At 62.7% G+C, this 23,030-nt stretch overlaps 1 protein-coding gene across 1 annotated transcript; it reads right to left on the bottom strand.

Annotated features, from left to right (window-relative positions):
* Positions 1-416: 416 nt before the first annotated feature.
* TMEM201 (transmembrane protein 201) lies at positions 417-22,999 on the bottom strand. Its single transcript, XM_053920896.1, has 11 exons — positions 22,751-22,999; positions 16,239-16,359; positions 15,457-15,651; positions 13,951-14,127; positions 12,409-12,761; positions 11,611-11,814; positions 6,319-6,548; positions 4,629-4,700; positions 3,734-4,033; positions 2,870-3,007; positions 417-2,077 (listed from the first exon to the last, which is right to left on the bottom strand). Exons 1-11 carry the CDS (start codon positions 22,861-22,863, stop codon positions 1,980-1,982), a joined length of 2,001 nt encoding a protein of 666 aa, XP_053776871.1. The 5' UTR covers positions 22,864-22,999; the 3' UTR covers positions 417-1,979.
* Positions 23,000-23,030: the final 31 nt, after the last annotated feature.

Below are 23,030 nucleotides of genomic sequence, written 5' to 3'. Positions count from 1 at the left end.
CCCACACCGGGCAGCTGACTGCAGCCCAGTATCTAAGTCTGCCTGGAGGAGGGGGCTCAGGAGAAAACAAGGACTCTGGGCACAGATGACCCCACCCTCAGCTCCTAAAGGAACACTTCCACCTCAGCTGCCCCCCCCCCCCCATCGGGGTCCTTCTCAAACGCCCGGCTGCAGAGCAGATGAAGACAAGACAGACTGAAGAGTAGTTCAAAGGTTGGTATCTCTTTTGGTTTCCTTTTTTGCTTTTGTAAAGAAAAATAAGGTTGTGTTTTTAAGCAAAGCCCTTCCCGCCCAGCCTCCCCACCTCCCTCTGCAGGGTGCGGGGACCCGGGTCCTGGGCAGGAGGGACCGGGCCTGTGTGGGGGGCGGTGTGGGCGCTGTGTGCTGGGCTTCCTCAGAGCCGGAGAGGAAGTGCATTCGAGAATGGAGTTTGGCTTTATTAGGCAAAAAATAAAGTTAAAAAGTCGACACACACGCCCACTCTACAAATGGGGGCCAAGAGACTCCATCTCTGAGTTGGAACCATTTAGGGCAGTTGGACTCAGGATCCCAGTGTGGCCCCGGCCCCAGGTCCCCGTGTTCTGGGTGGGGGACAGGGCAGGGCACAGTAGCTCTCAGGACAGGAATGGGGGGAAGAGAGAGAGGGAAGTCAGAGCAATCTCCTTCCCCATGGTAAAAAAAACTACTAAAAAAGCACCCAAAGCTTAAAAAGACTAACCTTCCCTGGCAGGGAGATTCGGGGGCACCTGCTGATCGGCACAGTGCCTTACCCAGCGGACACGTGTAGAAAAATAAAACGGAACTTTATCCCTGAATGACGGAGTGAAGACCCTTCCTCCTGCCCTCGTGACCCCCACCCCCCAGTCTGAGTTCATCCAGGCAGCGGTTCCTCCCCAAGTGGCACAGACACACTCGGGCACACACACACGCTACCCCACACCGGTGTCTGCGGCCCAGGGCCGCAGGGATGGGGGTCTGACACCCAGTCTCTCATGCCTCACAGCATCGCGAGGGTCCCTGCACCAGACTGAGCTCCCTCCTTCCTCCCCCAGAGGCACGATGGGACCCCAGCACCAGGGCGAGGGTGGAGGGCACATCTGTAGTGGTTGGGGGGCAGTGGCAGGGACTAAGGGGAGCTGGGGAGCAAAGCCAGCCACGGCAGCCTGAAGACAAGAAGTCACACTCAGGCCACGGTGACAGGAGAGCGTAAGGGGAGACAGAGGGGTCCCAGCGGCTGGAAGGAGCCAGGTTCGGGGCGGGTTCAGTCTCCTTGGTGCCGGCAGGCTGCCCCAGGCAGTCCCACGGCCGAGGGGGGGCAAGACCCCTGAGGCAGCACGGGAGGCTGGGACCCTGGGTAGTTTCTCAGGGTGATGAGGCTGCTGCCTGGGAAGGTCACCAGAGGTAACAGAACGGGGTGCACTTGGGCAGAAGGGGGTCTGGGGGTGAGGTGCTTAGACGAGTCCTGAAGGTCCAGCTGGGCCCCCGAGACCCAGGAATTGAGGTGCCCAGGGCCAGGGATCCCAGGAACCCCCCCACGGAGGCTCAGTTTCCACGGAGGACAGGTGACACAGGGACCCCCCACCCCCGCCTCCCCAGGGAGCCTACGGCGCCCGGTGGGACCGGGGAGTACAGTACTACGATGTGCCCATGGCCGTGGTGCGGGGTCAGGGGCAGCCTGCTCCTGCTGCAGTTACAGGGGTGGTGGCAGCCGCGCAGGCAGGGCGGGACTGTGTGTGTGGGGGGCCCAGGGCTGTGCAGCCCCCGGGGGGATCCCTGGCTTTGGGGCAGCACCAAACACAACTGATGTGAGTCCAGAGGTGGGAGGGGGAGGGCGGCCTCACAGCCCAGGCCAGCCCCGCAGTCTGGTGGAGGGGGGAGGTGTCCAGGGCACGGTGAAGAGGCTCGGAGGTGGCAGTGGCAGCGGCAGCATGCACCTGGGCACGTCCTCTGGGACCCCAAGGGCGTCGGAGGCCCTTGGGTCAGCGCAGGCTCTGGTACAGGTAGGCTGAGGTGAAGAGGGCGTTGGCAGCCAAGCTCACAGCCAGGAGGCCCTGGACCAGGGAGGGGCCGAAACGACCTTTGAGAGAATGGAGAGACCCAGTCAAAGGCATGCAGGTCAGAAGACGAACCCAGGGTGGGGGTCTCTGTGCAGGCGAATGCCCCCCAGGCTGCCAGAGATGCCGTTGTGGGGCCTGGAGGCCCTGCCCCGAGCTCCTTCCTCATGGCCAGAGGCCTCCCACCCAGAAAGACACCCCGAAACGGGGTCATCTGGTCTGGTCAAGCCTCCCTGAGGGGGCCTTGTCTCCTGAGCTCATGCCACCAGGCAGGCACTGGCCAGGGTGCCCTGCTCTTGAATCTTGGTAATGGGGGCAGGGACATGACCTCACTTTACAGACAGGAAATGGGGCTTTAGGTAATGAGGCCCCGGCCCAGGCCTCAAGAGGTAAGCATCCGACTGGGGTTCCCCACCTCCCCGGGGGAAGTCTGTGTGCTGATGGCTGAGTGCCTGCCTGCTCAGGGACCCGCCTGGGAAGGCAGTGTCTAACTGAGCAGCCACGGGCCATACGCGGCCACGCAGCACTTGACACGTGGCTGGTGTAGCTGAGGAACTAAACTCACTGTTACCAAATTTTAATTCTGTTAAATTTAAACAGCCGCCTGTGACCAGAGGCTGCTGTAACTGAGAGCACAGACTCAGACCTAGTCAGAGGGTGGGGCTGCCACCTGCTGGGCCCCAGGCTGGGTGGGTTACCTAACTGTCCTCCATCCCTAAAGGCCCCCTTGGGGGTCTTTCTCTGTCAGGGTCCCAGACTGAACAGGAGGTGATGGTGGCTGCAGACCCGAGGTCCCCACGCTGCCCGGCGCGCACCTGTCCAGGTGGTGGCCCCCTCGGAGCACCCTCTGGTGGTGGTGTCCACCACGCAGGTGGACGACTGTGAGGAGTCGTCCTCCTTCTTGATGGAGCGGCTGCTGCAGGCGCTGCTCCTCTCTGGCACGGACCTCATGTCTGCACAGAGAAGGGGTGTCTTAGGGGGCACTCCCAGCTTGCCCCCAGGGCAGGACAGTCCTCGTCCCTCCCGATCAGCGCCCCCACCTCTGCTGCTGGCTGCCAGGGAGCTGGTTTTGGATCAGGAGCAGCAAACGCCAAAGCCAACAGGGGCCGGCAGACAATGGCCACAGTGTGGCTTCCAGGTTATGGGGCAGGGGGTAGGTCGTGGGCCCTCCGCCTGCCTTCCCGCCAGGCTGGCCGGGGCTCAGGACCAGTGGGGCTGGATCTTCTACATCACAAGAGCCTCAGGAAACCCAACATTCATGGGAAAATTCCAGACTTTCGAGGTTGAGGCCTAGTTTTAATAAAATTTAAATGCTTTGCAGACCAACATTATCTGAGCAAAACAAAAATATCTGTAACCAGGCACAGCCCGGCACGGTATGATGTGTTTCTGACCCACTGGAAGGAACAGACAAACTCTCGGGTCAATTGCAAAACAAGAAAATAAAGTCAGCCAACAGAAAGCAATGTCCTGGAGGGGTCAAGGTCATGAGAAGCCAGGCCAGGGGTTACTGGAGCTTGGGAGAGTGGCCACGCACACTCGGCTAAGATCCAGGGCAGGCCCCGTGCGGCCTGCTGACGGGTGTCCCCCCTCCAGCCCCCTGCCCTGGCACTGGTCACGAGGTGCTCCCACAGCCCTGCGGGCCCTGCTGCCTCCCAGGAGGGGTCAGGGGGCCATACCCAGAGTGTGCTTTGTGTCCTGTGCCAGCTGCCTCTGAGGGACCTGGGGTGGCTCGAGGCTGAAGAGGCTGCCGTTGTGGGGCAAGTGTTCATCAGAGCTGCTGGGGGTACTGGGGGCCTCCCCAGGGGGCGATGGAAACAGCAGCAGCTTCTGCCCCTTCAGGTTGAGCCGGGCAGGGCTGATGAGGGGCCTGCGGTGGCGCAGAGAGCCAGAGCTGGAGGCCACCGAGCCAGCCACGGAGGGCGCCCGGGAAGGGAGTGGGGAGGAGGGGCAGCTCCCCGACAGCAGGGAGAAGTAATCTGGAGGGTGGGAGGAGGACAAAGACAATGCCGTGATGCGTGAGCGCTCTCGATGGTTACAATAAGCTTGCCGTGGCTATTCTGTTCCCTGTTAACCCAGGAAGAAAGGGCTGCACACAGGCTGAGGGGACAGAGGGAGGAGGAGCCCGTGGGACCCTCAGCCGTGTCCCCTCTGTCTCCTGATTTCTATCAAAGCCCCTGGTGCCTCCCTCAGCTGAAAGCAAGGCCCGTACAGACATCAACTCTTGAGACTTAAGGTCAGCTCCCCCACGCCCTGCTGATGGCGGGGCCCCGAGTATACCATCTTCCCCAGAGATCACTGATGAGGACGACAGCAGTGCACCTCATCCTAGAAACTACCACGCCCATTTCGCAGAAGAGGAAACTGAGGCCCAGGGGTGTCAGTCACTTGCCCAGGGCTGCATGGCTGGGAGGCACAGGGCTGGGATTTGACCACAGACTCCCATCTGACCCTGAGCTCCTGCCTAACCTCCCTGCTGTCCCACCCCACACAGGGCTCTGAAACCCCATCCACATGCTGTCGTCACATGAGGGGGCTTCCCAGTCCTTCCTCTCGACTCTCTGGTCCCCTTACCTGAAACGGGAAGCTCCCCAGCTCGAGACACCTGGGATGGAGGGCGGCTCCCACTGAACAGATACCCTGAGTCTGTGAGGAAAAGAAGGCGACACGGGTCAGGCCTGTAGAGATGACTGGCGCCCACCTCTCTGCCCCCCACGGCCGGAAATCCGGCCTGTACCATCCACACCCCTCCTTTCACCCCAAGGGCCAATGAACCTGAGTCATTTGTTTTTAAAAAATAAACCGAGAGGCAGAGTGCCCACCCCTGGCAGTCTGCCACCCTCTCCCCCGCCAAGACGGTCAGCGAAAGGCTCTGGCAGGGTCTGCACCTGGCGCTGGCCCAAGCCCGCCACCCCCCCACCCCCGCCCTGGTTCCTGCTGGGTGGCTCCAGGCAACAGTCTCTTGGGGAAGGGCCAGCTGCCAGGCCCCCCAGGTTCCCCTGTCCAGGGCCGCCCATGGTCCCCCTGCTCCAGCTGCTGCTCACGAAGAGCTCAGGAGGCCCCATGAGCACCAGGGCCTGGGCTGGGCCAGCTCTCAGCTATGACTCGCGTGCAGACACTCAGGAGCTCTGCTAATTAATGATTTCCTGGCAGGAGCACAAGCAGCCTCCCGTTTCCCAGCAACCCAGCCACATGCGGTTACCCAGAGTCTAGGTCTCTGCACTCAATGTGACCCCACCCTCGATCCCACCCTGGAGGACCCGAACTCCATCCACCGCGCAGTGCCAGCACTGTGTCCCCCGCAAGCCATCCCTCCTACAGTGGGTGTGCAGTGTGACGTCCCCTCCTCCCGAGGACCCCCACCTGCACCCAGCAGGGCCACGGGCCTGAGCTGGGTCCAACCCCACCTCTCAGCAGCAGCGGGACTCCAGGCACGTCACGGAAGGAAACTGAGGCGTCTGGCTGAGCTGGAACCCCTACCTGGCACGGCTGCCAAGGGGCTTAGGTGAGACAGTGGCTACATGTCAGCAAGCCCGTGTGACAAAGAGGCACCCGCATTCTCAGAGGATGGGGTCCTGCCGGCAGCCTCAGGCCTGGGACCTGGGGCACCTGCTCCAGGGCCACCCCCAAGGGTGAGGCGCACCCAGCCTGTGCCGGGCGGCTTCCCCCGTGCTGAGGACCGCCTCAGACCCCACGCAGTGCTCTGGGAGGGAAAAACTGGTTGCATTCACAACAGCCTTTCCAGGAAGAGCTAAAGGGTGAAGCGTGAGACAGGCTCCATGGCAAGGACCAGGTGTGGGTCACACCAGGGTCCCCGTGCAGCCCGTGCTCGCCCAGGTTGTGTGACCGACCTGCTCGGAACCCTGCCCCGAGAACTGCGCAGAAAGGCTGGGCCTACAAACACAGCAGTGACGACCAGGGCAAGGACGGCGGGAAAAGAGCGCCCTGGAGGGCGTGAACCTGTGCTGAGCATCCGCTGGGTGCCGCTGCCCTGGCGAGAGCTTCAAATCCATCCTCTCACTGATCCTCAGCCCCTACGGTGGCGGGGCGGGGGGCTCATTTTCCCTGAAGGAGACGGAGACTCAGAGCGGTGAAGCCAGAGCCTCGGCCAAGGGCAGCTCCTGAGTGGAGGCGGCAGGACTGGAACCCAGTTCCTCCGTTTTTACAGCAGGAGCCCCAACTGCCCAGCTTGATCGCAGCTGGGGTCCCTGTGCCCAGCCGCCCCCAATCCAGCTCAGCCCACTGATGCCCAAGCCCCTCATACCTGCTCGGGTCAGAGTGGGTAGGGTTCCCAGCGAGAGCGCCCGGCTGAGGCGCCCTGGCAGTGAGGAGGGCGAGGCTCGTCGGGGAGGCCGGAACAGCTGCTGGTTGGCGAGGGGCAGGAAGCCGGGTGGCGTGGGGAGCAGCAGAGAGGAAGAGCCTGTGACACTCGGGCATGGGACCGCCAGGCTGGGACACGCGGGGAAAAGGCCGGCTGGGTCTCCGGGGAGGTACCTGCAAGAGCCGGTGGGCAGGGGAGAGTGGAGGAGGGTCAGCGTGGAGGGCTTTGGAGGTGGCCTCCGCCCAGCGTCTGCCCCCACCCCCGTGCAAGGTGGGGCCTGAGTTGGGGTCCCAGAGGAGGCGTGCGTTAGTTGAAGCGGAAAAGCAGTCCGACCACATTCACACCATTAGGATCGGGTGGCTGGGAGGTGCCAGCGTGACCCGCCCCTCCCTGCATGCCCCCTCCAGTCCCCCTTAGCGTCACAGCAAACTAGTTCCACTACGAGTCTCGGTATTAAAGTGACACTGTCGCCCTTGCCAACCTCACGCCGACCCTCCGCCTTGAAGCACCAACGTCCAGCCCTGCGCCAGGCTCCGTATTGGCCAGTGGTCTCGGGCCCCTCCTTGTCCTGCCTGCTCGCGCCCAGGGCCTCCTGACAGTGGCCCAGCTCAGGGGGCCCTGCTCCCTGGAGTCCAACTGTGCTCTCTGGCCTCAGACGCTGGACCCTAATCTAAAGCTCCTTGTAGAACAGGGGGTGGGGTGGCCAGGCTTAGGGTCCCCAGGAAAAGACATGCAGCACACAAGCCAAACTCGAACTTAGAGAAGACCCATGAGCAACCACGGGGCTGCCCAGAAGACGGAAGGTGACAGTGTCTCTTTAACTCGAGAATGGTACAGATCACACAACAGGACCCGGCGGCCCCAAGCCAGGATGTCAACCATGCTTCTGATTACAGCAACCGATTACAGAGAGGGGGGGGCAGAGACAGTTAATACATTAGTCCGCCCACCGTCTGGACGGAGCTGCGGGAGGTCCAGCCTTACCTCGGTCCCAAGGGACAAATGAGCCCATGGACAATGTGCCGACGGATGGGCACGCTGGCTCAGGCCCTGCAGCAGAGCCGGGGCAGCTAAGGGACCCCCCGGGGCCCATCTGGACCGAAGCCCGGGGCATCACCAGCCAAGCTGCACCCTGCTGAGTTCCTCGCCATTTTTCACCCCTGTCCTTCCCTTTGCATGAGCTTTGAGGAAAGTGTAGGGTCAGCGTTGCCCTCCTGGCGATGTGACCTTTCTAATGTCTTCCAAAGGGCCAGCAAGCCACCCGGACTTCAAAACCAAAGGTGGGCACAGGGTTGGGGCACATGGGGAAAACAAGACAGGAGCTCATCAAGCCAAGCACAGAGGGTCTAGAGACCCTGGCTGGCCGAGGCTGCGCATGCCTGCACTGCACCTGCTGACCTGTCCTGAGGCCTGACACCCACCTCCATGCCCCCAAGACATCTGGGGAAGGCCCCACCCTTAAACATCACGCTAGAATTTGAGACCTTTTGGCAGGAGGGGGAAACGTTAGGCACCGCATGGGCAGTCCAGGTGTGCTGGGCCCTTCGGCCAGCTTGCTCCGACCTATGTAGAGCTGCCTCTGCTGAGGCCGCACCTCCCCAAGGACCAGGCGTGTCCTGTGGAGCGGCAGCAGGACCAGCGCAGGGTGCGCCCAGCTCCTCCCAGCAGACGGCAGCTGGCCCCTGTGGGGGAGAGGTGGCTTCCTGCACCACCTCCACCAGGCAGTCCTCCTGAGGGCCACCCCCAACAAGCAGTGAGAGGAGAGGGCCTGAGCCAGCTGCAGGTTTCATGTGGCACAGGTGCTGTCTGTCCTGTCTGGGATGCCACTAAAAATGCTGGCACCGAGGGGAGACAGTTCTTCGGTCTGACCCCTCTCACTGTGACACCCAGTGACATCACTCAACTACCGGGTCTTTGTAAGGTGCCAAGTGCAAGCTCTTGCAGGGAACAGGCCGCCAGGAGCCTCCTGTTAAAGGAGCCCCATCTCCGCTGGCCCCCAAGAGCTTCACATGAGTCGACGCTCCCTTTGGTGAGGCCCCCGGACCGCCCTGGGCTCTCCAATCCCACCTCAAGCGGGAACCCAGTCCAGAATCCACCCTGTCGCCCACCGGGATAAAGGGTCGGGTGCTTGTACTGCATCCCACCCGACACTGCAAGGGACATCAGTCTGTTCCAACCCGACCCCAGTCCACTGCTGGAGCGGAAGGAGCCAGGGTGTTTTCAGTAGTTTACTGAGACGGGGAGAATCCCACCCAGCAGGGCACGGGAGGCCAGCTGGGCCCTGTGCCTTTCGATGCCCACACCACCAGCTCCCCAACCTGACTCCTGTGGGCAATGCCTGTGCCCCAAGTCCCCCACCCTCAGCACAGAAACCTCGGAAGGAACAGGACACAAAAAACAAAAAAGACGCGGTGCCTGACGCCCACCGGCCAAGCAGGGCCCCGGAGGCATTTATTTAGAACACAGCATACAAGGCGCGGGCCAGGGGCCAGAGTGGGGTACAAGGATCAGAGGGTCGCCGGACAGTCATCGGCAGTCCGCCACTCGACCAGAGGGGACCAGGCGCTCAGCACAGCCACAGCGGCAGCGACAGGCTCCTCCCTGGGCAGGCCGCTTGCTCCTGGGGGACTGTTATGGAGTTGCCTGCCAGGCCCGGGGATGGGGACCCCACACCCAGAGGGAGGAAACCACCACAGTACCTCCCTCAATCTTGGGGACAGAGGTCCCTGTAAGGGGCGACACATTCACAGTTAATAAACTGCAAACCCAGTGGAGCCCACGCTTCTTGGCTGTGCCAGCAACACCGGCTGGTGCTGGAGTGTGCTCCGGGTAACGCGGTTTCAGGGACAGACAAGTCGTTAGAAAGTCACCCAGAACCTTAAGGCAGCCAGGGCGCCTTCCTCTGATGAGGCCCATCTCCTGAGGGTGTCTTCCTGCCCCCGCCAGAGGGGGGGGCGGGGCAGGCATTTGCTCAGCAGGGGCTCCTGGCCAGCGAGAGAGCTGGTCGTGGTTATTATAAATAATTTAGCTTAAATACACACATACACACAGATGTCCTGCTTCTACTCAACGCCAAGAAAAGCAGTAATTAGTATCACGCCGTCAGCTTCCCAGGCAGACTCCAGACACAAGGGCACAAGCAACAACCGGGCCCATAGACCCCTGGCTCTCCATCGGCCCTTGGGCAGGCTGGCTGGGATGAAGGGACGGGCAGACAGGCCAGCAGGGTCAGGTACCCGCTTGGCCATCCCCACACCTTCTCATCTGGTCAGCGTATCTCCACCTCACCTCCACGCAGAACAAGCAGGCAGGGCCTCATCTGAGGCCACACAGCCGAGTGAGGGCAGCCCCCGACCCACTGGGGCCCTTCACATGTGGGTGCTGGGGGGGGGGGCATGGGATCAGGAGGGGCCTCCTAGGACCCCGCGAACATGAGCACTAGTGACAGTGGGCTCAGGTGCTCCCTGGGACCTCATGTAGTGTCTGGCCGGGGCACTGTGCCCCCTGCCCTGCAGGCCAGTTGGTCGGTGGCCCTGTACTCACGCCCACATGACCTGTTTTTGCCTTCCTGGGGCTCTGATGTGCGGTATGGAAGGAGGGTTATGCTCAGAGTAATGAGTGGCAGGATGTTGACCCTAGAGGGACCCTGTGGCCTGCTTGGGGGTCGCCTTCCTGCCCTGACCCTTGCAGAAGGCCCCTAGTCTCCAGAGTGTGTCCCCACCAAGGCCAGCACTTTCCCAGACAGCAAAACTGAGGCTGGGGACAGTGGGGACCCGCAGGGCCACATAGCAGGTCTGTGTCACACATCAGCACCCCCTGGAGTGCTGGCTCTGAGAGAGGCAGTCCCCCGAGGGGCTCTGGGGTGGCACTGGCCGCCCCCCCACCTGACCGAGGGACAGTGATGCTGAGGCCCCTGCGGGCTCTGTGCCTGCCCCACTGGTAGTGGAAAGCGGGAGCCTCAGCATCCTCGTGAGGGGCCCTCCAGAAGAGTGACAATGACAGGCCAGAGTGACAAAGTGACAAGTGACCTGGTATCCTCATGGACCCGCACATCCCTTGGGCCGCTTGTCCTGTGCTAACCTCGGGCAGCGAGACCAGCTTCCGGGCACCACATGGAGGGGTGAGTGGGGAACTGGAGATATCCCCGGCACCAGGTGGGGGCAGGGCCCATGAAAGCATTCAGGCCTGGTCGTGAGGGTGGGGGTCCTGACTCTTCAGGGCAGAGCCAGGGGCCTCCAGGAGGGTGGGCGGGGCATGTGTGCTCTGGTTCTGTCTGCCAGGCCCACAGTCGTGCTGAAGAAATAGATGCATAAAGGCCTTTTCAGGCTCCCCAGCTGGGGCAAACTCCCACCACAGCTGCTAAGAATCCTGCTGACCACAGCAGAAGCAGTATTTTCCCCTGTTCACTGTGAGAAGAGCCTTGCCCTACAAACTCAAGGTCAAGGCTGGTCTGGGCCCCAGAACTGCACCCTCCACCCCAGGGGAAAGGGGAGGGGCATAACAGGGGTCTCAGGAGGGCCTGGGAGTGGGAACGGGGCAGTGGACCCAGGGAGCAGCCCAGACTCCTTCTGGTTCCACCGGCTTCAGCCGGGCTGGCTGGGCACTGGGCGGGACCAAAGGGACTGACCAGGGAAGTGATGGGGGACGAGGTGTGGGCTCTTGTCTGGGCCCCGCTCAGCAGCACCTGCCCGTGTCAAGTTGCCTGAGTGGTCAGGCCACGCGGCAAGGTCCCAGCCTGCAGCCACAGGAACCAGCCCATGCCAGGAGCTCAGAGAAGGGGCTGGCGAAGGAAGACGCACATAGCAGGCCCACAGCCCTCAGCCCATGGTGTCAGAGCCCGGACAGGGCCGCAGCCGGGACGGGGACACCTGCAGCTACTGGGGGATGCCACAGGTCACAGGTGGGCTTTGTGGGTATCACTTGTGTTCTGGCCTCACGGCAACGAGGGGTTTTTGGCCAGAAGATGGTGGCAGTGGTGAGCAGCTATAGGGCGCTGGGGCAAGGCCTCAGGTTGGGGTGACTTAGTGGTGTGGAAAGGAAAGGGGAGGGGCAGGCCTGCCTCCTCTGGGAGGTAGAGGGCTGGGCCAGGCCTGGAGGCTCCACACTGGGTAGGGGCAGGAGCGAGGCAGGGAAGAAAGACACAAAGCAGAGAAGGGCCCTGCTGGGGCCGGGGACCAAGCTCTGGGGCTGTCTGTCCGTCTGTCCTCCCCCCGCAATCATTGCTGCTTTTCTGACCTTCGGGGCCGGAACCTCCGTGTGCCTGTTGCCTTCCTCGTGGCCACGGCTGCTGTGAAGCCCACCAGGCAGCACAGGGACATGGTGCTGAACTTGAGCGTGTCCAGCCAGCTGGGTGAGGCAGCCTGCAAGTACTGCCCGGCCAGGTGCAGCCCCAGCAGCAGGGCCCACAGGCAGGCGGAGAAGGCGTCAATCCTCCTGAGCCTGTGGGGAGAGTGGGCCATGTGTGAGGGCCCATCTCAGCAGGACAACACCCCCCTCCCTGTCCTGCCTCTTGCCTCCACCCGACCCTGCTCAGAGGACAGGATCCAGAGCCAAGAGGAGCGCACGGGCCTCTCAACCCGCCCCAGCGCTTCCACCCGCCTGACTCCAAGCAGGTCGGTGTTTCTCCTGAGCCTGGCGTGCTGGCTGTCCAGCGGGGCTCAGAAACCTCCCCCAGAGCCACTGAGGTGGCGGGGACACCGTGGGACCAGGGTCTGCACCCGCAGCAGGCATGAAGACAAGGGCCGGAGGGTACCCACCCGCCTGGCTCGCCAGCAGCCCCGCAGGCCAGGACCCTCGGTGGGGAGGAGCATGGCCATCTGGCCCTGGTGGGCCTGCTCTGCGTGCTGCTGTCCTCAGCGCCAAGTCATTTGTTTAGTTTTGCCCACCAGACTCCTAGCTGCTGGGAGGAGGGATGTATGGTTCTTCCACCCCGCAGACCCCCTGGCTCCGCCCCAGCACTGTCCTGTTCTCCCACTGAGCCTTGCTGGAGGCTGGTCTCCCTGTGACCCGGCGGCAGAGCCACCTGATGCGCACCTGATGCGGCCGGCCAGCAGCATGGCCAACAGGCAGGTGAGCAGGCCCAGCACGACAACGCCAGTCTGGTGGCTTCGCCCGAAGGCCCAGGCCTCCCGCAGCTTCTCCGCCCCGTGCTCTGGAAGTAGGCCTAGCAGCTGGTGCCAGCCCTCGGCCCCAGGGGCAGTGCCGTTGTTGGGAGTGGCCGAGCCATTGCCACCAGGGGGCAAAGCTGGGGGCAGGGTGACCCCCGGGGCGAAAGGGTCACTAGCGCCATACAGCGTGGTGGCCAGCAGGAAGGCACAGGCCAGGAAGGCGAGGGCCCGGAGCACGATGACCTGGGCGGGGGCCTTCATGGTGGACGAGCAGAAGCTCTGAGGGAGGGAGACACTGGTCAGTGAGATGGCTGGAGCCTCGGACAGCGTGGTCGGTGCCCACCCATGCTCAGGGGTCTGGCCAAGGGCCCGTAGCACTCACCGAAGAACCCCCCCGGGGCCTGGTGACCAGCGAGGTCATCTTTACCAGATGCTCAGACAAGCTCAGCTCTGCTCTGGGCTCCACTGCTGAGCCTGTGCCTGCCCGTTTCAGGGTCCCACCCCACTGCGAACGTGATTGCGCGTGTGTATGGGGGTGCAGCCTATCGCCTATCACATTCTTAAAGCAGTCTATTTGACAGCATGGCAACCTTATTCTTCCAAATTGAATTTTCAATAATTTTGCCAAACTCTCACCAAAAACTCCTGCTGTGACGTTAACTGGGATTGTAATAAACATACAGACCGCTCTGGCCAAAGGAGGTGAAACGCACAGCAATGAGCGGTTTAGTCCAGCAACGAGGCAGCGAGGAGGAAGCCACAGGTCCGAGTGTCCCGGTGCGCAAACATGGGCGTGTGGCTGGTGGCATGGCCATGTGGCCAGGGGCCTGGCTGCAGACTAGAAACCGCAGGCCGAGTGGACACAGGGCACATCTGGGGACCCAAATGGGTGTGTAGGAATTTCTTTTGGGGGGTTGGTTTTTATGTCTAAATCTACTTGCTACTATATTTTAAAAACTGGAACATTCCACTAACTGAATACTGTGATAAAAAACTTTAGCCAGAATTTTAGCCAAACTGTCCTGGGTTCTAATTCTGGTGCATCGGCACACGGGGTGTGGGGCCCTCTGCGGTCACTAAACCTCCCCGTGTGTGGTGTCTGTGGCTGTGAGTGGTAGTCGCAGAGCTAAGCGCGTGGCCACCACAGGATGCCATGGGAATGCATGCCAGGCGTGGGGAAGTGCCCGGGCACAGTGAGTAACGCATACCCTGGCAAGCACGCAAATGACAAGTGAACCCCAATAATGAGCCACTCTTCCCGGGACACCTGCTCCGGCTGCTGATATAAAGGGGCCTGGGGACAGGGTGGAAACATGTCCCCATGGGATGGCGCCTCCCTGGGAAGTGTCTCAGCTCTGGAGAGCTGCCCTCTGACAGGGTGGCCCACCTTCTGTGAGGGGGCTTCCTGCACAAGCCCGAGGGCGGGGGCAGCCCCAAACTCCCTGTGGGTGCCCCGCTGCACTCAGACCTGCGAGTGGCTCTGGCCTGCCTCCCGGCGCTTGAACTGGTGGCTGAGCAGCAGGGCGCGCAGCTGGCGGTTCTGGTGCTTGATGTAGTGCTCGACGGCCGCCTGGCACGGCCGGCACAGCTTGTACATCTGCTCCAGGTGGTGCCGGTACACCTCGATCTCCTCGTCGTACCTGCCCTGCGGGGTCAGGGGGCAGAGGCTCAGGGTCTTTGGCTGGGCCGAGGCTGCTCCTGTCTAGTGCACTGAACCTGGGCTCACTTATAAGTGGGGTGACCGACCAAGGGCAAGCCAACCCCCTCTGATCCTGCTTCTTCCGCTGCCCAGCAGGACAAACAGCGTGCTGAGTAGTGACGGCGGCTACCAAGGGCAAGGGCTGGCCCAGGCCCAGGATGCAGCAGGGACCCACAGTGATGGGAGATGCTTCGGCCAAGTTCTATGCTCCAGAGGACGCCCATGGAAACCAGGGGCTCTCAATGTGGTCCCTGCTTCAGGCCCCGTGCCTGGACCGGCGCTCCAGGAGGGCGGTAGGCCACAGGAAGAGGGTGGCTCTGGGTTGGCGCTGCCCGGACACGAGCAGACGGGCTCCCCAGTCAGGCTTCCCTCCTGTAAACCCTGGATCTGGAAAGCACTAGAGGGCACTGGCTGGTCTCAGTGGGAGCTGCAGGGGCCCAGGGGTTTCAGGAATAGTCTGGAAGACCGAGTCCAACCCCTTTTCTCCTCCTAAGGTTGCGGCAACGCTCCTCTGCCCATTTCCAGGGTAGCCAACCACTTCCGTCTGCAGTAGCCGGCAGGCTTATCAGTTTGATCTTACCTCTCGAGGACCGAACTCGCCAGGAAAGCTGCCCTGGTTGCCAAGCCACACATGGCCCCTCCTTTCTGCAGATTCCCCACCTTTCCCTGCCTGGCCCTTGCTTCCCTCCGCTCCCTGCACCCCCAGTCCCAAGCTGGGTCCTGGGAAGGCCAGAGTCTCTGGGCTTCAGCTCCTGAGGTCCCAAGCACCAGTCTGTGGGTGGGAAGGCAGGATGAGCCAGCCAGGTCACAAGGCTGCCAGGCTCCACGGCAGGCCCAGGAGACGTGAACTCCGACCATCCAGCCCCACTGCAGCACCCAGCTCCCCATCCCTCCTGAAGTCAGCAGCTCCCTCCACCAACTCGAGTGAAGGGCCCGGCCAGCCAGCGGGCAAGCCTGACTCAGAGGGACGCAGACAGGATGCATCTGACAGGATCCCAGCCGGAACTGCCTGCTGCCCAGGAGAAACCCCTCTGGACCAGCAGGCAGCAGGTCACCATGATGTTCCCAGGCATGGAGCCAAGAGAGGAGGGACCACAAGGCGGAGGTGGAGAGGAAGTGCGCTCCGACACTGCGCAACCCGACACGCCTGGAATGTGGGGCCCTCACGGGGAGGGGCCGCAGGTGCTGTCAGGAGAGCCCTGTGCGTGCTTCCCTCAGCTGCCTGGAAGGAGCCAGGCCCTCCTCGTCCCTGCGCCCACCCGGCCCTAGCCTTACCTCATCTCGCGGCGTGAAGGCGGCCAGCTGCTTGATCTTGGTGGTCTGGTGGTGGCTGCACCTCCTACACAGCAGCACCTGGCTGCTCACCCACTGCTGGGGCTGTGGGGCGGCGCAGGGGCTGGGCGCACTGCTCACTACGTGGTTCAGGTGCTCCAGGTACTGGGCGGGGATCGGCTTGTTGTAGTCGCCATTCTGGGGGAGGAGGGACAGAGTCGGCGGGGAGCTCTGACCCAGCGGGTGAGTCTCCACGGCGGCTTGGGTGGTGACGCCCCACAGAGGGGCGGCAGGCCTCAGGCGGTCCCACCCTTTCTTTCCATGCAACAAACACCAGAAGCTCTTCTGTCACAGGAACTTTGACAGGAAGCCCGGTAGGCAAGCTGCCGAGAGGGCAGCTCCCAGCGGGAGTGCAGCCTGGAGCCACAGCACGGTACAGGCGCCCGCAAACAAGGGCCGGCAACTGTGGACCGAGTTTTCCTGGACCCCAGCCACACGTGCTTGTTTGTATGGTGGCTTGGCAGAGCCAAGCTGTGGGCACAGAGACCGTGTGGCCTGCAAAGCCTGAAGTGCTCCCTGGCCCTTTGCAGAGAGCCTGCTGGCCCCTGGTCAGGTGCAAAGCAGAGTGCGTATGCTGCAAAGCCAGGGCCGAACCCCAGTCTGCCAACTTCAGCCTTGTTCCCTGGGCTGATTTCCTCGTCCTCAGAGGACAGGCGCAGGGCCTGGGCTGCGGTGAGGGCCCGGGACGGGACAGGGTGGGACAAGAGCCTGGGGCCGGGGCGCACCTCCTGGAAGCCATTGTACTGCTCACAGTGGGGGCAGTCCCAGCAGTTGCGGTTCCCGTAGGGCACCACCGTGTCCTGGTTGCAGAACCAGCAGTTGACAATCGTGTGCGTCGGCTTTGACCTGTGCGCAAAGGAAGAGTTGAGTCAGCAGGAAGGCATCCGCACACCCCGCGGCCCCGAGCACAGAAACCAGGGAGGGCAAGCGGGAGGCAGGACCGGGCAGGGCGAGAATCCTGACTGGACGTTCTGCGTCCACCAGAAGGACCAACAAAGAGGCCACGAGGCTTGGGACCTCAGACCTCCAGGAGAAGCCCCTGCAACCTAGGCGTCCCGACACTCACCCAGTCCCTAGGTTCCAGCATGCCCCTGAGGGGACCCAGGGCCACCTGCCCCTGCTACCTTGGGGCTCAGGCCACAGAACCGACAGTGACTAGGACAGACTTCGAGGCCCATTTCCAGGCTGCAGAAATGACGCTCCTGAGGAGCCTCCTGATGGAAGAAGCCCCCTGTGCTTCACGAAAAAGAAGTCCCCAGGAACAGGGGCCAAGGAAGCAGAGGGGCGGGGACTGGCGACAGCTGCTCGGCCTGGGGCCAACCCTCCCTTGTCCAGAGAGAGAACAGAGTGGGCAGGCCACAGCGGCCTCCCAGTCCACACTTGTGGTGACAGGTGGGGTCTGCAGGGTAATCCCAGCCCAGACACCAGGGGATCTGCGCCCTGGGCCCCTCCAGCCCCCCCCCCCGCCACTGTCTATGGGTGCGTACAGCCACTGCCCAGCAACCCCCCCCCCCCACTCCTAGGAACCTTGACACGCTGTGGGGGACGGGAGGTAGCTGCGTGAGCCCCAGGGTCCTGGCCAGGCCACCCCCAGCTCTGGGGGTGCCACCTGGACCCTGCTGCAGTGGGCAGCCACACCTCACGGACGACCCTGTTGCCCAGAGCGGGGCACAGCCCCTAGCTTCCAGATGTGGGCCCTGGGGAGCCAGCCCCTCCTCTGCCTGCCTGCCTAGGGCTGCGTTTGCAAAGTGCGAGATCTCAGCACCCAGGGCGTCCGCGTGACAAGGACCCAATGACACAAGACACACAGAGGTGCCCTGCGAAGAGCAGGGCCAGCTGTCACTGCCTTGCCCCGTGAGAGCAGAGCCCCGATCCAGACGCTGTAGCCGCCTCCTGCTTTGCCCTCCACTGGCCGCCGGCAGGCCACAAAAGTTCTCCAAGTCTCCCTCTCACCACCTGTGAGCTGGGCACAGGAACACCCCTCACCGGGGACTGTGTGGGGGAAGTACACAGCAGCGCCCCGCCAAAAGGCTCAGTAAAAGGTAGTTACACGGGGAGGGCAGAGAGAGGAAGCAGCTCAGGGAAGCGCCCCCGCCCGAAGCCCCCTCAGACAACTTCTTCCCCACGCCAGAAACGGAAGGAGGAGACAGAACCAGTCTCTGTAGAGCAGGGCCCAGGGTCCACAGAGGACAGCTGGGACGCACCCCTGCCCCCCACCACACCCTCACCGTGGGCAAGGGGCTGTCAGGTCACAACTTGTCCACAGAGAGAGCAGCACCCTGGTCACAGGAATGGCTTTTGGGGGAAGTCATTCTGCCCCCTGGGGATAATGGTAATCCCTGCCCCAAAGGAGGCTGCCTGAGAGGATAGAACAGGAGGATTAGGAAAAGCGTGAGCCCAGGAAGCTGGTGGCCTGGTCACTGCTCAGCACTGTGACAGCTTCACTGGGCTTCACGCAGAGTGTGAAAGGAGGCAGCTCAGCCCTGGCTGGAGGCGTGGGCGCCGCCCCACTCGTTCAGGTGCCAGCACTCGGCACCCTGGGCAACCTCTTTGTTAATCGGCACCTGCTTTGCAGGCCTCTCTGTAACTGTGTGTGGGGCGTGTCCCAGTGGGTGACTTGTAGGCCGGTGACCTGTATCATCTGCCCCCTGGGGCCCCTCAGCCCTTTCACCCCAGAGTGCCACCACGCCACCCCCGGCCTTGAGACTGAAGCCAAGCAGAAGAGCTGCACAGCCCACACACAGAGAGGGACAGGGAAGGGGAGAAAGACCCCGGCCTGGGGAGCAGTGGCAGCTGCGCAGCCCCAGAAGTCACCGTTTCCACTCAGGATCTCCAACTCTGTTGCCAGGGAAATGAGCCTCGCCTGGAAGCCGGTGGCAGGAAGGGAGGGGTATTAGCCCTGGTCCCTGAGGCTAGTGGCTCCAGCTCCTGTCACTCTCAGCCCCTGGTAATTCCTTGCCCGGGGTGTGTGTGTGGGGGAGAGTGACGGCCAGGGAGTCGTCTCCCACGGCCCCTCTGGGTCAAGCCCTGCAAGGGTCTGCGGGCCTGTGAGAGGCAGATGGGCTAGCAAAGTGGTGGGGAGCTGGACGTGAACCTCAGCCCCCACGAGTTATGCATGTGAGTGAATGTAAATTGTGTCTGGGGGCAACACCCGACAGCTGATTTCACAGCTTGCACGGTTTACAAAGCTGGCCCTGGGGTTGTGGCCTCCATCCACCTCCACGCAGCCCGCCCTGCGGCCCTCCCTGGGAACATGCAGGCCCATCTGTCCTGAGCCAGCTTAACCCAGGCCCTGCTCTCGCTCAGGGAAACATCCCTCAGCTCCCCTCATGAACCCCTCAACCCACTTCTCCCCAAGCCAAAACCACTGCCCCAGCAAAGCTCTGGGACCAACCCCTTAGTGGAGAAGGTCTGATGTGACAAGATAGAATAGTCCCCTCATGAGGCAGTGTCAGTCCCAGCAGGTGCTCACCCAGCTTCCGCTACCTCCCCCCCGCCCCCCCCCTCCGCCCCCGTGCTGAGCTCTTGGGCTCCTGGGGAGAAATGGGGGGGGGCATGCTCCGGACCCAGCCCTCCCCAAGCCCGAATACCCACTGGGGAGGAGAAGACAAACACATGTGCTTAATGACAGTGTCACCCCGTCAGCCCCGAACACAGATCTTGAAGTAAAATGAAGCTTGTATTCTCATATCCCCCCATTCCCTACAGGCGAGGGGGGGGAGCGTTCTAGGAGTGAGACCACCACCGAGGGCTGCAGCTCCAGGCCCTTGGCCCAGGACCCTGCCAGAGGCTGGGCACACCACGTGGAGGAGACACGGGACGGGGCTCAGAGTCCAGGGGAGGCCAGTGTGTCAACTAGTGTCCACCAGGCCCTGAGAGGTGCCCAGGCCCCCTAAAAGGGGCCTGGCACAGAGCTTGAGACCCTGGGCGCGTGCGCTGGCCCGGCGGGGTCTGGGAAGTGGCCTCAGTGAGTCAGACTAGGTTCCCTCGGGGGCCAAGAGGTCAGCCTCCGGCGGCCCCTGGTGGCACCCAGGACAGTCTCGCAGGTGAGGGGCTCCTGAGCCTGCCGTGGACGACACACATCGTCCCACCCAACAGTGAGAATCGAAGAAAATGCCTTCTGTGGTGACAGCGGCATGAAACTGCCAGCGAGGACCCAGTGGGCCTCGGGCAGACACATCTCAGTCCACGGCAGCCCCGCCACCCCAAGACAGAATGCCCCAAGCCCACCTCTGGGCGCAGACCTGGCCTGGGGCGGGTGGACCCCCGCTCACCTCGTGCTGACTGAGCCAGGCTCACAGAAGGGCAGAAACGAGCAAGCTCTCCACTTCCGACATGGACACAATGACGAGGATGATGACCTCGAGGGGCAGCTGGTGACAGATGCCACAGGAGAGAGGCCAACAAGTGGAGCATCTGCTGTCACCCTAAGGAACGGGTTTGCTGGCCAGCAGGGCAAAAGGAACAGATGGCATTCAAACAGGCAGGGCTGCTGGGCAGATGGGCGACCACCCAGCGTGCGTTCAGGGCGCACATCCCTTTGGCCACAATGCGGCACCAGGAGAGTATGGAGGGAGGGGAACAGGAGCGGGGATTCTAGGTGCCAGGATAAGGCTCTGCTGCTCAACCCGAAAGCTGCATCCCCTCGGTAACAAGCCAATAGACACCTCTGGGTGCTGCGGGTAGCCCCTGAAGTCCCGAGCAGGGACATGCTGGCAAGGGTGGACCCTGGACGCAATGCAGGGCAGTAGGGCCCAGGGGTGGGATAGGCTCAGGAAGCCATGACGACCACCTGGACCCAGGGTGAGCAGGCCCACGGAAGTGTGACTTGGACTTCCACCTGTGCCAGTGCTGACCGCCGTGGGCTCCCACGGGGGCTGAGGGCAGCTAAGAGCCCTAGCCTTGGTTAGCGGCTGAAGGACTGGCAGGGGACAGGGCCTGCTGTGAACAGCTGGGTGCTGAAGGGCAGGAAGCCCAACCCGCCAAGCCTTGTTTCCTCAGCTGCAGAAAGGGGAGGACAGTGGCACCTGCCCCCCAGGTCGCACCAGGTGGCAGCACGCACGTGCTTCCCCACTGAATCATTGTCGGCACCGAATCATTTACAGTAACCAGGTCAGGAGAACTGCACAGGTATGGAAGCCGGGTGGGCTCTGCCTGAGGCTCTGGGAGCACTTCAGCGAGGGGACCTCTTCCCGCAGCCCTTCGGCCAGTCTTCCCTCCACCTGTGCTGAGCCCGCAAACACCCACCACAATTTTCCTCGTGTGTCCTCCAGAGAGTCATTAAACAAAAAACAACAAAAAAACCCTTCCTATAGCTAAAGCCACCGGTCCTCCTCCCTGGAGGGAGAAGGGCTCAGTCTCTGTGGGGTTGGCCTTGCTTCTGAATCGTGACAGTGCCAATTTGTGACCCCCAGACAAAAGCCAGTGCTCTCTGAGCACCTCAGAGCATCCTGGGAAGGGCTGGTCCTTCTCAGCCCAACAGGTCCCAAGGCCACCCCAGACCCCTGGTGTTGCAGGACCCTCGTGGCTCCCCTCGCCCAGCTCACCCAGCTCTGCACGAAGGCCCTGGAGCCAGGTCTCTGGGGGAGGGAAAGCTGTGGCCGGCCGCCTAAGAACGGCTGAAGGACATGACACAGGAGCACGCGACATGGTCCGAATCCGGGGCCACTACACACGAAGGAGGCGTGGCACAGCTGGGGACAGCCTAGGCTCCGGTCCTCGCGGCGACACCCCCCATCCCGGATTAACCCAGAGGCAGCAGTGTCCAGGAGACAAATATGGGCCCCCAGCTCTGTGTCCGCATGCCCTGGAACTTGAGCAAAGCGCTTCGAGACTCTGAACCTCAGTCCCCTGGTGTGTAAAATGGCTGGTTTGAACCAGCTGGTTCCACAAGCCCTCCCAGCTTCCAGAAATCGGGATGGAACTGGGACACTAGAGAGGGGGGTTGTCAGGGACCCCTTGAGTTGGGGGCTCCTTCAATTCCCAGCTGACCTTTCCTCCTCAGCCTGCCAGTCTGACTCCTCCTGCAGATACAGCCGAGGTCCCTCCCACCCCTTCCTTCCCAGAGGAGCCTATACCTGAGTCCCCCACTTCTTTTCCTCTTGGGTGACAAGCGGTACATGCTGGTAGTTAAGGAAGAACAGCCCAATTGCCCAGGTTCAAACCCCAGCTCCACCACTTGTGCCAAGTGACTGTGGGCAAGTGCTTTTGCATCTTCCACCCAAAATCTGAGCTTCACACGTTCCTTGATGAAGCAACAAACCCATCCCCTGTGTCCCCAGAATGTCCTCACAACTTCACCTTTCCCCCCTGTCCCCTGGGAAGGTGGATCAGGTAGGGAGACAGTCGGGTTGCTGGAGTCCCTGCTGAAGCAAGAGCTTTTAGCCGTGACTGCGGAGGTCCATGAGGCAGGCTGGCTCTGAATGGGGGTGGGCATGATCTCTGAGGCCGGCCAGGGCTGAGAGCGGGCCGGGACCAGCTCAGCAGCAGCACCAGTGCATTGAAAACACCTCTGAGGTGGACCAGGCTTTCCACGCTCTTGGAAAGCAGGATATCCCAGCGGTTAGGAATGCAGGCTCCAGGGCCAGACACCCTCAGATGACACCCTGACCCTTCCAACTAATAACAGCTTACTTAAGCTCTCCTGACCGTCAGCTTCTCTGGGGTTGTGACTCTTAAACGTGCTAACCCGAGATTAGAACAACGCTGGGGACGTTGTAGCAGACCAGAGAGTGCCACCAAGTATCACGCCGCCCCGACGTGCTCTCGAGGACCAGGGGCGGGACTGAAGGCGGAAAGCAGTCAGAGCGCAGTGCGATGCCGCTGGGTTCTCCCGCGGGGACTGGGGAGCCCAGGTGGGAGTTTGTGGGGCGGGGGCGGGCGGCTGCAGATCCTGCGGCTCGGCCAGCACAGGTCTCCGTGGGGGAGGAAGTTTGTAACCACGTGATAGGTGCTGTCGCCCACCTCGCATTCCTGAGGTCCCCAACCCACTCCACAGCCGCCTAGGGATAAGGATTCTAAATCCGGTCTTCTTTTGAGGGGTGGGGACGTGCGGAGCGGGTATTAGCACGTGGGTACACAAGCCCGGCCCCCACCGCAAAGCCGAGGCCTCGCCGGGCAAGGGTAGGGAGGCGCCGTGCGGCTGCAGACCCCCTGGGGCCGAAGGGCCGCGGGCGGAGGGGGGCCAGCAGGCGCCTGAGGGCGACGGGCTGAGGCCGCATGGGCCGCGCGCACTCACCTCCGCGCGATCCGGTAGAGCAGCACGCCAGCCGCGGCGCACGCCGTGACCCCCAGGCCGCCGGCCAGGCCGGCCGTGGGGCAGCGGGCCAGCAGCGCGCTTACTCCCTCCATGGCTCCCCGCGCCGTCGGCGGGAGGCAGGCGGCGGGCGGCGGGCGGCGGGCAGTAGGCGCGGGGGAGGGCCGCAGGCGAATCACGGGGCGCGGCAGCGCGCACCTCCTCGCGCCTTGACCTTCGTCGCTTTGTAGCCGGCGCGGGCCCGCCCTGACTCGGCGCGCTC

The sequence above is a fragment of the Desmodus rotundus genome, chromosome 3 (assembly GCF_022682495.2).
Source record: "Desmodus rotundus isolate HL8 chromosome 3, HLdesRot8A.1, whole genome shotgun sequence".
In the NCBI taxonomy this organism is placed as follows: Eukaryota; Metazoa; Chordata; class Mammalia; order Chiroptera; family Phyllostomidae; genus Desmodus; species Desmodus rotundus.
This window is presented reverse-complemented; position numbering and strand designations above follow the sequence as displayed.